Source organism: Eutrigla gurnardus, assembly GCF_963514095.1.
Source record: "Eutrigla gurnardus genome assembly, chromosome: 4".
Taxonomy (NCBI): domain Eukaryota; kingdom Metazoa; phylum Chordata; class Actinopteri; order Perciformes; family Triglidae; genus Eutrigla; species Eutrigla gurnardus.
In genome coordinates, this window is record NC_139918.1 from 19,645,653 (window position 1) to 19,658,273 (window position 12,621).

Here is a 12,621-nt window from a genome sequence, read left to right on the forward strand (position 1 = left end):
AATGGATCAAAACTGGGTGAGTCACTTTGTTTCATCAGCGCATTCTATTAATGTGTTCTTAGAATATTTTTTTTTTCTTCGTGTTTCTTTCATTCAACACCAGCTCTGACTTCTCCGGGTGTTTAATGAGTGGCCACTTTAAAGTCAATTCATCATGGTTGTGGAACACAGATGGCTTTGAAAGCTCTCACTGTTGGACTCCAGAGCATGGAAATGTAGTATTAACACAGTTTTACGCATGGCTTCTTGAGTCTCCTTTTGTTTTGGCATCACAAAAGCTACCTTTGTGTGGGTTGTCCAGCAATTTTAAATGTACGGCAGTGACTGACGCGCTCCCTCCACAGCCCTCCATTGTGCACGGATACAGCATGACATAGATTGACTGGTCGTGTGGGCAAAGGTTCTCATCGCTGCCAGCAATGCAGCCCTGTTGACCTCTGTTGTAAAGTATGTGACAAAAATGCAAACATTAAGATTATGATGGATGATAGTAGAGGAGCGCAGTATATAACGGATGCCTTGATTATTGAATATCCATTTATCTCTTATACCTACTTATTCTTTTGGAGGTCCAATGGGGGGATTAATGTATCTTCCAGCATGCACAGGACAAAAAGCATCTTTTCACACATGTGGATGACGAAAGACGAAAACCCGCCTACTCACAAAACCACTTAACACACCAACCACTTACGCTATTTTAATTCATCATTATTATTTTTTTAATCCATCAACTAATTGTTTGTTCTATACAATTTTAGAACTGAGAGGAATAACGCCTAGAACAATTTCCCAGAGCCCGAGTGGGATCTTGAAATGGTTTTGTCAGACCAACAGTTCAAACCTCAAATGATACAGTTCAAAATCTTACAGCATTTCAAATTTTAGAATATTTACTGGAACCAGTAAATATTTGACTTCTATGTGTAGCGAATGATTAACTGATCAATTAGTCATTACCAATCGTTTCGAATCAATTCACTAGTTGATCGTTCCAGCAGTACCCCGAACCCACCATAGACTATTCTGAGAATATGATGCAATGAATCTGCTACAGGGCCAATTCTATCAAGTGTTTTCCATAGACTATATACTGTGCTCACACATCCAGTACTCATACATGTGTATCTCATACTTTAAGTAGCCATGTTTAATGGAAGGCATTTAAAAAAAAAAAAGCAAACTCCATCCATGGTTATTGCTTTGCCCTAGAGTTGTAAACCAAGCGGTCCCTGGAGTTCTCTGCAAGCCAAACAATTCTTCTTCTGCCTCGTTCCCATCAACAATAGATGATTTGTAGAGGTACAGGCAGCCACTGTGGAGATGACCTATTGCTGGGGTTACAGAGATGAGGTTACTTGCTTGTTTCTTTCAGAAGTGAAGTGCATTTTCAATCCAGTGTGTTTTGTCCAACGATCTTTGATTGAGAGGTCTCCCAGGGTTTAGGTTAAGGTGCACTTCAGAGTCTCCGGCTCGTGCCTTTCCTCGATGTATTCATGGAGCCGTGACCTTTTCACTGGAGTGCTGATCGCAGGTTTAATTGCATTTCTTTTTAATAGGCTTACTGGGCAGATGTGATATTCTTTGATGCAGGTGTTGTTTTGTGGTAGATAATGAGCTTTCAAAGTGATGACTTTTCCTTTCAAAGTGCTCAACTGTGTCTAAACATAGAAGATTATTCAAAACAAAGACACAAGTTCATAATGAAAACAAGCAGTTGGTAAGCCCAGTGCAATATAGGTATATGAAACCAGACACATGTAGAACTTGATATGATTTGGTGTTTATGATAAGTCAATTGAGAGAAAATACTGATCATCATTGAATCGTTTAAAAAGCATAAATGACAAAAAATGCTGGAACCAGCTACCTCAGATGTTTTGTTAAACATAAGTGTTATTCGTGATTTCTGTTAAGGAACTGCAGTTGTACGTATAAAGTTCTGTTGACTGGTGAGTGTATATCCTCATGTTGATGATTGGAAGATGTGAATACTCATAGTAGAAGGCTTTGTAGTACAGTTTATCTTGCATTTATGCATGGAGGCATATGATTCATGATCTTCTTATTATGCTGAAAAATAGTCATATTGGCTGGACTAGTCTTAGTTTTGTTTTTTCAGAAGAATTGGTGTCGGCACAGCTTAATGCTGTGTTAGCAGAAACATGTTTGTCTGTAGCTGTCAGCAGTATTTTCAGAAATTTGAACCGACTTAGAGAAATGCTCTACTCTACAACATTAGTCTTTAAATAGTAGACAATAGTAGAATAATAATAGACTGATTCTTACCATCTACTTGAAACCGCTTCCATGAAGAATTTGAGTGATGTTTTTGTGAACCTTATAATGGACACATCGATACAAGCTCATGCATTATTGAGAACTTTGCTCCCATGCTGAGATTTGAACCAGCTACTGAATCTTACACATGCGATGTGTGATCTGCTGTCATTTTACCTCTCATGGCACTTTTTTCATGTTAACTGAGGGCAACAGGGAGGTTGTTTGTGCACCACAGAAATGTTCTCTTTTCATGCCGCTTTAACTGTCGGCACCAAAAACAGCCTCGGCCCTCTAACACAAGGGCACGCTGCCTGCTTAATACGGGGTCAGGCAGGGGGAGGGGTTGAATCGATAATGACATGGAAAATATCAATTTCTGTCACTACGATTAGCAATTCATGACTGCCTTTTGGTGGTTTTCCAACAACTGTGGACTTTGCTGTTATTGAGTGTACAGTCACTGCATTCAAAACAGGCTGACAGACGGCACTGTGAGAACAGACCTTCGGGCACATACACCATGCAGTCAAATTATTCATTCTATCACAGAATCCTTCTCACACAGTGTGTTTTATGCTGTAATGCACACCAGGGTTAAACGAGCATTGTTTTAGCTGTTGGACGTTTTGGGGCATTTACTATAAATCACATATATTTGACTTTTCCACAAATCAATGGATGATGCTCGGAGTATAAAGTGGGCTACCGACAGCTGCTGAATATCTGTCAGATTTGTAACATTCATTCATTTATTATGTATTGCAATGCAGCATATAGTTGTCTAAAAGTACTGTACTGTGATATGTCTGACGTGTTGTGTCCACTGTGAGGGAGCCAGTATAACCAGTTGGATCTGTTTACTTTATCATTTCCCTCCCTATCTGCCTCTCATATGCAGGAGTACCATTGAGGTTGCCCAAAGCAGGAAGGAGCTGCGTTTCAGGGGGACGATCGGAGGCGGGGGAGAGCGAGAATCTGGCTGAACATCCCTCAGGATGAAGAAAAGCAGGAGCGCACAGGTGGTTACACCAGGTGATGTAAGTATCGCTTTTTCCAACCATCCATTCGTTCAACCAAAAAATCCACCATGCAGTCTTTACACAGGATGACGCAGCATCTCGCCTCTAAAGTTGACAGCCCTGCAGTTTGAGCAGCTCCTGTTCGTTGCACTTTAATGTTCGTTTTCCCTCCTGAAACGAGAGAAACATGGGAGCTCTAATGAGAATACACAAAGGCAGCAAGGTGCAGGATGTCGGTGACTCAGAAACAGATGACTGTACTGTACACAACAGACCGCTATCCAGCAGGAGTGAGTGTGCGTGCGTGCGTGTGTGTGTGTGTGTGTTCATAGACACAGTGAGTAAAGGAGTGATGCAGAGTTTAGAAGGAGGCCGACGTGGAAAAGGAGGAAAGGTGTTAAAAGACGGTTCACACCAGGAGACATTTAGGGCTGAGTGGAAACATGGATGAGAGGAGGGAGGAGAGATCTGACAGAGAGGCCCATCTGTTTCTCCTCTACGCCGCCGGTGTTTATGACTGGGCAGGCAGGCCCGATCATTTACGTTGACACGTCCAACAGGAGCTCCGATGCCAAGCTACACATCCTGGATGATGAAAGTTTTCCTGCTGTGACTGGTCACTATCAATCCAGCCCTTTAGAAGTCACGAATGGCTTACTTGCATTATCATAAATATAATTATAATAAAATGTCATCTAATGGTGGTGATTTCTCACTTTTAATAAAGTGAATGCACAGTTTAATCCAGCATAATGGCCATTAATTAAATGAATGATTTAATGGTGATTATGACTCTCAGACCAGCAGTGATTAAGTTAATGGCAGACGCGTTGTTCAAAAGGCTGACGTCTCATTTTGGAATGAAAAACCTTCCATTAAAAGCACCCAAAATGCTTATTCCGCTCTACTGGTGGGAATGTTTGTCCAGGCTTCTCTTTAATGTTTAAGTATTTCTGTATTTCAGTGTACCTGCTCGTCTTTTTGTTAATTTCACAGAAAAATCAAATGTGATTCTGTAAAAAATAATCTGCCGTGCTCTTCTTTGCTTCTTTGGCTCCGAGATTCAATACATGCCACCATGCTCTTAAGAGCTTCACTACTAAAGCCGTCTCATTTGTACCACCTTCTTCAAAAAGGCTTTCTGGAAATGTATCCCAGAGATCACTGGATTTGTTTGGACTCTCCTGCCAAAAGAGGCCTTTCATCTCGGAGAAATCGCCCACTGCACCTCTGTTTGACACTGGAGACGCACTCTTCCCGGCTCAGAATCATTGTTTTACCTTTCATCTCGGTTCCTCTCCTTTTATGACCAAGTACCGGTACGCCTGATAAAGCCAGTTGTTTTTAGTTCCAAACCTTCTTATCCTACTCTGTCTTATATATGTATATGGATACTACAGGCGTACAGTGATTGATTCAGCGTGAATAAGCAGTATTTCCTCTTCCGAGGGCCATTTAGACCACAGACATCGGATCAATGAAAAACTAGAATTACATGTCCAGATGTCAGAAGTGCAATCAATACACGATTGATAATTAATTTGGCAGTGAAAGTTGCAGCCGTCCACTGTGACCTATTGATGAGACTATTTAGAGCCTTGATTAAAACGTTTGTTTGACGAGAGTGATTTTGTAAGCGGAAACGATCCACCAACAGAGTAGCTGGAGGCCTGTTTTGCCAGATGTAATTTTCACCCTTTTTCTCTGGGCAAGGATACCTCTGTCTTTATAAAGACGGGCACAATAAATCAGACAAATTACATTTGGAAGAAGAAGCAGAGCCGTGATTATAGACTCCCGCCTCGGTCTCTACTGGTCTCTGGAAAGAGGAGGCGATGACTTCTTCTTTATATCTTAGATCATCTCTTTCACTTAACATTTGCATTTTAGTATTTTCCTTTTGACCTAAGAGGCACAGCACTATCATTTTCCAATCTTCTGTGTAGAGCCAATTTGGACATGAAGCCTTGTAATATCCTTGATGCAGTTAAGATGAAATTTTAATGGGAGCAGATGATGGTGCTTCCATTTTCTTCCCCTGAACCACCTTAAGAGCCCAGATGCCCAAGTGCTTTCACAGCGGTCACTTTGAACTATCACCATACTTGGGGAAAGTGCTGCTCATCTTTGTTTTGCATTTTTAGCAGCTGTTTGACTACTTGCTGGAGCTGAAATGATTAGTCTCTTAATTAGTCCGCAATTTTCTTTTTGATAGTTAAATAAAATGCACAGGTTGAGCCTCTGAAATTTAAAGGATTTGCTGGGTTTGGCTTCTATGATTGTAAATTCGATACTTTTTGGGTTTTGGACCGTTGGTCAGACAAAACCTGGCATCTGAAGACATCGCCCTTAAGTAAACCAGTTTATTTTAAAACTATTATTATTATTAATTATTAACCATGGAACCTACTAGAGGAAATAAATAAATACTAAAATGTCAGCAGATTATTAACGGATGCAGGACACTGGCCTCATCAGTATATTTCCACTCTAGAGAAAACTGTAAAATATCCTCCTACAACTGTTGTTGTTTAAAAGAGTTTACTTTTTTTTTTTTTTTTCCCAAATAAGTGTTCAGTATTGGCCTCCATGATGCATCTTTGGTCAGGCTAAAGTTCCTATTACCAACACATATCTATTTGGTTAGGTACCGTCAAACAAGAAAATTGGGTTTGTTTTATAATATAATTAGTAGTCAGATCTTGGCAATGTATGATGACCTGATATGACTGTTGCTTTACTTTTTCACCTTCTCACTCTAGACAAGGAGTGTGAAAGAGGGTGACTGCCAGCTAGTCACAGACACACATACATTAAATAGACATATGGTTCTAGGAATTCCTCGATCCTCCATTTCCCCCTCGGCGTCATCGTGCCGTCCCATCTCTTTCATTCATTTGAAGCGTGTCGGCTGGTTTCATTTACACTGGCGCGTGCTGAACATAAAGTTGAGGGTGATGTATGCAGAGTGAGCTCTGGCAGCCGGCGTCCGTTTCCTCAGTGCCGTGGCTTGTTTACAACTCGTCATTACGGCGAGGCACCCAGGGCTCCTTACCGGACCACTCGCATAAAACACACAATTTACATTCAGCGCCGCTTCGTAAAAATGTAAATTGGCAGCTCAGGTGTCAGCCTGGAATAGGCTTTGATCCAGTGGTTAATTTTTCTCTTTGTAGTGAAGAGCATAAAAACATAAATGTAGCTAATATAGAGCATGGCACTTTGTTAAATCAGGAATATCGGTGCTTTTGAAAACGTGTCTGTTCACAAGAGGCCGAAGGCTGCTCATACAAATTCACACTGCAAACCGCTCCTTTGACTCCTCAGCAACAAACATGGCCTTGATTAGCTGCGTCACGGCCACTCGAGGTCAGAAACATCAAGGCCACACTTTACCATAACGGCAACCTGGGGGCCACGAATAAAAGGCCTTTAGATTTAAATAATTGACAGAGGTCTCCCAAAGCACTGGAAGAATATGCAACTCAACTGTATACTACTTACTGTGCACTCTGTACTTGCCTTCAGAGGAAAACATTGTGGTACTACATTTTCTTGATGGAGAAATGTCACTGGTTAAGTTTACATTAGCTTGTGATTTTGAACACAACCAAGGGACTCACAGGCAGCTGGGCCCAGATTAGCAGCATTATGAGTAAATTTAGTAAAATTAGCTAAATCTTTGCACTTTAAAATTTGAGTTGCAGAGTGGTGCTGTTCCTGTAGGGTACTACTTGTGCTCCTCGTCTCCAGGGTCGAGAAGCAAAGTTTGGTTGTAACGTTATCCAGCATTCATTGGAATTCACAACGCCAGCGGCTTTACCCGGAGCAAAAAGTGAAGTGCAGTCAATGAGCCGCTGCAAACGACATCCATGCTGCTGCAAAGAATGTCGTCAGAGTGTATTAATACTGGATGTGTCCAAATTGCACTAAATTCAATACTGCACATCCATGAATCCCCAGTAGATCATGCGAGTGTTCTCCAGATGCAAAAAACATACAGGCAGATATGCATTGCTACCTTGCTTACAGTCCGGTAAATTGCTTGGATGGAATTTAAAATTTAATTTTTTTTGTTGGTCTTAATCTTATGCATTACTTAATTCTCATTTTCCTTTTCATTGCCTTTTGGCTCTTTCTCTATTGATGATATTATTTTTTGAAAACTATATCCTGTCATGAAAATCCTTTCACACATATTTTCTTCATGTTTATTCAGCACAAAGCCTATGTGGAGGTTAAATTATGAGCCAATTACACGGATGTCTAACTCCTGAAATTGTCTATTTTTTTTTCTTCTTTTTTCCCCCAATAAGGAGCTTCCTGTGGGACAATTTCCAACCAGCAGCACACTCGGCGTAGAGGTGTACAAAGTCCACAGGCGGTTTTCTGGCAACCTCCAACTGCCTCCGTTGTCATGGCGACAGGCAGAAAAGGAGCGGGACAGAGGCAGGTCGTTAACACCCGAAGAAGACCCGGTGACTCGGACCAGACCCACAAGTCTGCCCATCTCCTCAGTGCCCCGCATCGACATCACACAGGCTGACCCTGACAGGTAAGGATGTTTATGATGCAGGTTACATAAAGAAGTAATGCCACCATATTATATATCATTAAAATAATGCATTTGTTTAGATTAGTTGAGAATATTTCATGGTCATTTGCTATTTTGATGTAGTTCAACCCTTTTTTATTCTTTTTTTGAGGACGAGGTTGCATTTTTATTTTTGTCGGAGCAGAATGTTGAACAAGTTGTGTGTTGGACACAGTGGGAAGCTGATGTTTTCTCCCACCTACCTAGCTGTTACAGCAAAGTTGGCCTTGACATTTGTATTTTTTATTTTTGTCTCTTTACTTACATACAGTCATAACTGTAACATTAATTTCTGAAGCATCAGATGGTACAAAATATTAAGTTTCCATCATTTAATTGAATTCTGTTGTTGTTTTTCTACCTCTGAGCCAGAATACAATGGGCTGCTGTTCCATGGCAGCATTAATGCAAGCAATAGGGAGGTTTTTATGATGGGTGCTACTTTACGATATTGAATGGCAATTTGCCACATCCACCCTTTTTCTTTGAACCTCTATGACTCACCCCACTGAACTACAGATGATTATAGGCTCTCTCCAGAGATGTATTGCCGGTTTCTTTCATCTCTACCGCTGTCAAACTCTGCTCCACTGCTTTTCAGAAACACGGGTTGCATTTATCTGGTTTAAAAGTCAGCAGCTGGAAAACTTTTGCTCTTTTTTTTATTGCACGTCCCTGTGGTCTCTCCATGACACTTGATGTTATTTTCCAGCTGTTATTGATTATCCAATCAGCTTGTTGACGACGTTGTTTTGGATCTTGTTTTGCATCGTACGTATTGCCTGGGAGGGAGCGTCCAAAAGATATCTACCAATCAAGTTAATCACAAACCAGAGTCATGTCCTTAGACAGAGTAGACAAGTATTTGTAACGCAATTCCATGAATTACATTTCAGGGAAGGAGATCTTTAGGGCACCTGATTGCAATCTAAAACTCCGTATTCTTTACAAACGGAGCTTGTGAGAAAGGGCTCTGATTACAACGGCTTTATTTGGAAGGCATCGGTCTTGTAAAACTGCTGTGTTGATACTCTTAATCCAGTCCAGAAACTCTCAACAAACAGCTCGCCGAGATGCTTTCACAAGCAGGTGGTGAACGAGCATCTCCTTCAACACAGGCGCTTCACTGTAGTGACCTGGTGAGAACTGGTTGGTGTCTCTGTGTGGGAGTAGGATCCGGAGAGAAAGGGAGCTGTTGCTTCACTGCTTGTCTTTATTTGCCAGTTCTGTGTATTGATTGTATTTTTAGAGAGCTACAGCAGATGCATAGTCATTGGTTTTTATTTATTAAAGCAATTCTTACCTTTCTGGCATTTCACACAGCACTTAGAAAAAATTTGAACATGAACAATTCCGCCACCCTCCAAAGCCCCGCCCTCTTACCCCTGCCTGACCTCTGACGCCCCCTTCTCTGATGACGCCTGCGGTGAATGTGAGAAGTGCAAGTGAAACAGGGTCAATGTAGTCAGATACACAGCCAGGTTTGTTTACACTCCCAGTGAATTTAGCGCTGATGCTAACGCTAATCTTCCTTGCGCTGCCGCTCTGCTAGAGAGGCGCGCGACTCGCAAGCCGTGACCGCGGCAGGCGACGCTGCGACCGATGACAGGCAGGAAGTTAATCAGTTAATTCGGTCTGAATGAAATGATTGGTCAGACTTTTATCAGAAATATATGAGAATTAAATATTGATGAGTTTCAACACCTGATGGATTTATTTTACATTTTAGTGTGCTATACACTTATTGTAAAAATGCCAGAAAGGCAAGAATTGCTTTAACTCACACAGGCCCTTATTGAGTAGTTTATTTCAAGTTGTCAGAAATGTTCCAGGGTGAGTTAGAGTTCAGGACAGTCATTTATTAAAAAAGATTAATTGGTATGTAAAACACTGGAAACAGATGCTGCCAGCCAGTCAAGTCCAGTTTGTTTATAGAGCAGATTTACATTCAAGGCATTTAGCAGATGCTTTTGTCCAAAGCGCCTTACAATAAGTACATTTGTCAGAAGAAGAGGGGAGGGATATACAATAGATGCCATACAGAGTACACAGAAGTAGAAGCAGTAGATTTAAAATAGTTTGGAATTTAGAAAAATAAAATCTCCTCCAGAATCCTGTGCTGCTTCCTGCTCACATACCGTTACCTTTATGCTCCTCTTTCGTGTGTTGAAATGTGTGAAAGATGATGACATCATTTCATCATAGAATGTTCCTGTTGTTGAAATATTGAAAAGCACAGGCTGATCAGAGCAGACAAAGTCAAGGTGAAATGAAAAAAGCCTTTTATACAGGACGTCAAAAAATGAGTGTGCCTACATAAGCTAGTACTGACCAATTTCAACCAATAATATCATGACATCCATCTATAAATCGACTTTTAGTGAGGTGTGGACCCACAGCATTCTAAGCCCCGCCCATCAAATGTGAAGGATTTGATTAAAATCCCTCTTGTAGCTGTACATCCCTCAAGTATTCAGTGTCACTGTGAAATACTTCAAATGATGATAATCTTGTTTTTTTTCAGTCTTCTAAATAACCAGTCAGTCACACTATCTGGATTGGGAGGGTTACTTTCAGCCTATTCAGCTGCTTCCTGTTGATGAATGGACTCAACTGGTGTGGAAATAAAATATATAAAGCCAGACATGGTGTTGAATTAACACCTTTTATTTTTGCAGATTTTTGCAAATAAAACTCAACAAGAACATTGTTATTGTAGGTTATATTAGGTACTTTTTGTTGTCAATTAAGACATTTATGAGCCAAATCTTATGCTTTTCTTCACGTTTTTGTCAATCATGTAGGACTGTAATATTGCTGGACATCATCTTGGGAACCTTCCCACACAAATCCCCCTGCTAACAGTCTCTCCTCTGTTTGTTTGTTTCTACCAAAGGAGTTAATTGCAGTATTCACTGTATTCTCCTGTGTTCCTGACAGTGCTGAGACTTTCAAAGGTGAAAGGGTCAATTTGTTGCCTGACATGGTCTATTATTGTGGTGATTGTGATTTCATGTGATGTGAACTGAAAGCCACAGGCCGTGCAAACAGATTATTTTGTTCCTTCTAAATGTCACTATTACTCATTGTGTAAGTTTGACAAATACATTTGGATTTTCTACTATAATACCTCCCTTTCCACTGTAAATCTCGTGCATTATTGGTAGCCAAGCAAAGGGGGAGGGAGGATGATGAACGCACTGACTAATCTGCGGGTGTTTTTATATGGAGGGGAAGAGGACAGGCGGTCAGATAAACAGAGCAACTGCGAGTGTTCCAGTCCAGATCTGCCTGTTAGCGTCTGCCAAGCCTACGTTATTCCAGCACGTGGCCTGTTACTGCACAGATACAGTCAGTGTGTGTGTGTGTGTGTGTGTGCGTGTAAGAGTGAGCAGCCACACTGTCAGTGCTTTTTGCTGCCTGATGAGAAGGGAGTAAGTGAAAGAGGAAGAAGAATGCCGCGGCGGTCCCCTAGGTGCAGGGTTGGGCACTTTGACTTCAGCGAGGACGTGGTCAGTAAAGCACACCTCTCGGCTCCCAGGTGATTCTTTAGTAATTTTTAGTCTTTGAAATATGTATTATTCTTGAAAATATCTTATTGAGTACAACTGTTGACCTAGATTGCCTCTTAGAGTGTTTTCAGCCTTTCTGTCTTTCGTTTCTCTCTGCATGTGACGAGATGTTTGAGAATGGTTGCATCATTGGTAGATTGCAAAGAAGAATTCAAACTTTACAGTGCCTTGCCTGAAAGAAATTTCCTTCCAAATGGATAAAAATGTTTATATCATTATGATTCATTGTACCAGACCATTGCTGTGAGCTTTACGGTATCTAGGATCCGGATCTTCAGAAGTGATGTGGCGATGTGGCGTGCTCTGCTTTCATGCTTGTGTCAGATTAAGAGACCAGCTCGCTGTAGGAAAAGCATGTTGTTGTCGTTGTGCGAAGTTGGGATTTGGATGACGCAAAGCGCAACGCGGATGACGTTTATCGTCTGTCCGTGCGGACTCGGTGTTTGCACATTTCACATTAATCTGAGCTTTGCAGGCAGAGGTGTGGGACTCGGAGCATCTCAGTGGAATCTGAGCCTGGTTAATCCCACATGACGCATGGAATATAGGGCAAATGGTGAAGGGACCTTTGGGGCATTCAGTCTATTAAAGGATATATTTCAGATTTATTTATTTATTTATTGTAGATGCTTTTCTACTGCAAAAAAAAATATATAGATGTTCATGTGTATTAAATGATCCAAGCTGAACTCAGGACTTGATGAGAGTTTTTCATGACATGTGGCATCTGTTTTTGCTGCGGGGTATTGATACTTTGACCTTTCGCTCTAAACTCCATCCGACCTGATCAACTGGTTACACAATAGCTTGTCCTCTCCTCCTGCACCCACTCCATGAGGACAAGCATTACATCCCTGCTGCATCTGTGGTGCTTTCACTGTGGCGTCAGCAAACATGCTACCTGGATGGAGTGTACGTTTACATCAACTCTTTGTATTTCTTTTTTTTAAATTTTTATTCCAAATAATAATAATATAAGGAGAAAAACAATAAACCCTGTGTATTTCTTCTTGTCTTAATTAGTTCACTGCTAGGACTTCTTCCACTGTAATTCTATAATTGCATATTTTTTATTTATTTAATTTTTTCAAGGCCAGTGACGAGCATTGAAAATTAGCGTAGGATTTAAACTATTTGATTAAATGTTGCATTA

General features: G+C 40.9%; 1 protein-coding gene across 2 annotated transcripts in view; it reads left to right on the forward strand.

Moving 5' to 3' along the window:
- Positions 1-3,181: 3,181 nt before the first annotated feature.
- LOC311012047 (3',5'-cyclic-AMP phosphodiesterase 4B-like) overlaps positions 3,182-12,621 on the forward strand; it is a 33,107-nt gene continuing 23,667 nt past the window's right edge. Inside the window, exons 1-2 of one of the 2 annotated variants that reach the window (XM_084007336.1) lie at positions 3,182-3,320; positions 7,619-7,857. In XM_084007336.1, the coding sequence (XP_083863462.1) occupies positions 3,279-3,320; positions 7,619-7,857 (281 nt within the window). In that variant the 5' untranslated portion in view covers positions 3,182-3,278. Of the gene's footprint in view, positions 3,321-7,618; positions 7,858-11,336; positions 11,438-12,621 lie in introns of those variants that run through there. The other variant, XM_084007337.1, reaches the window with a different exon arrangement.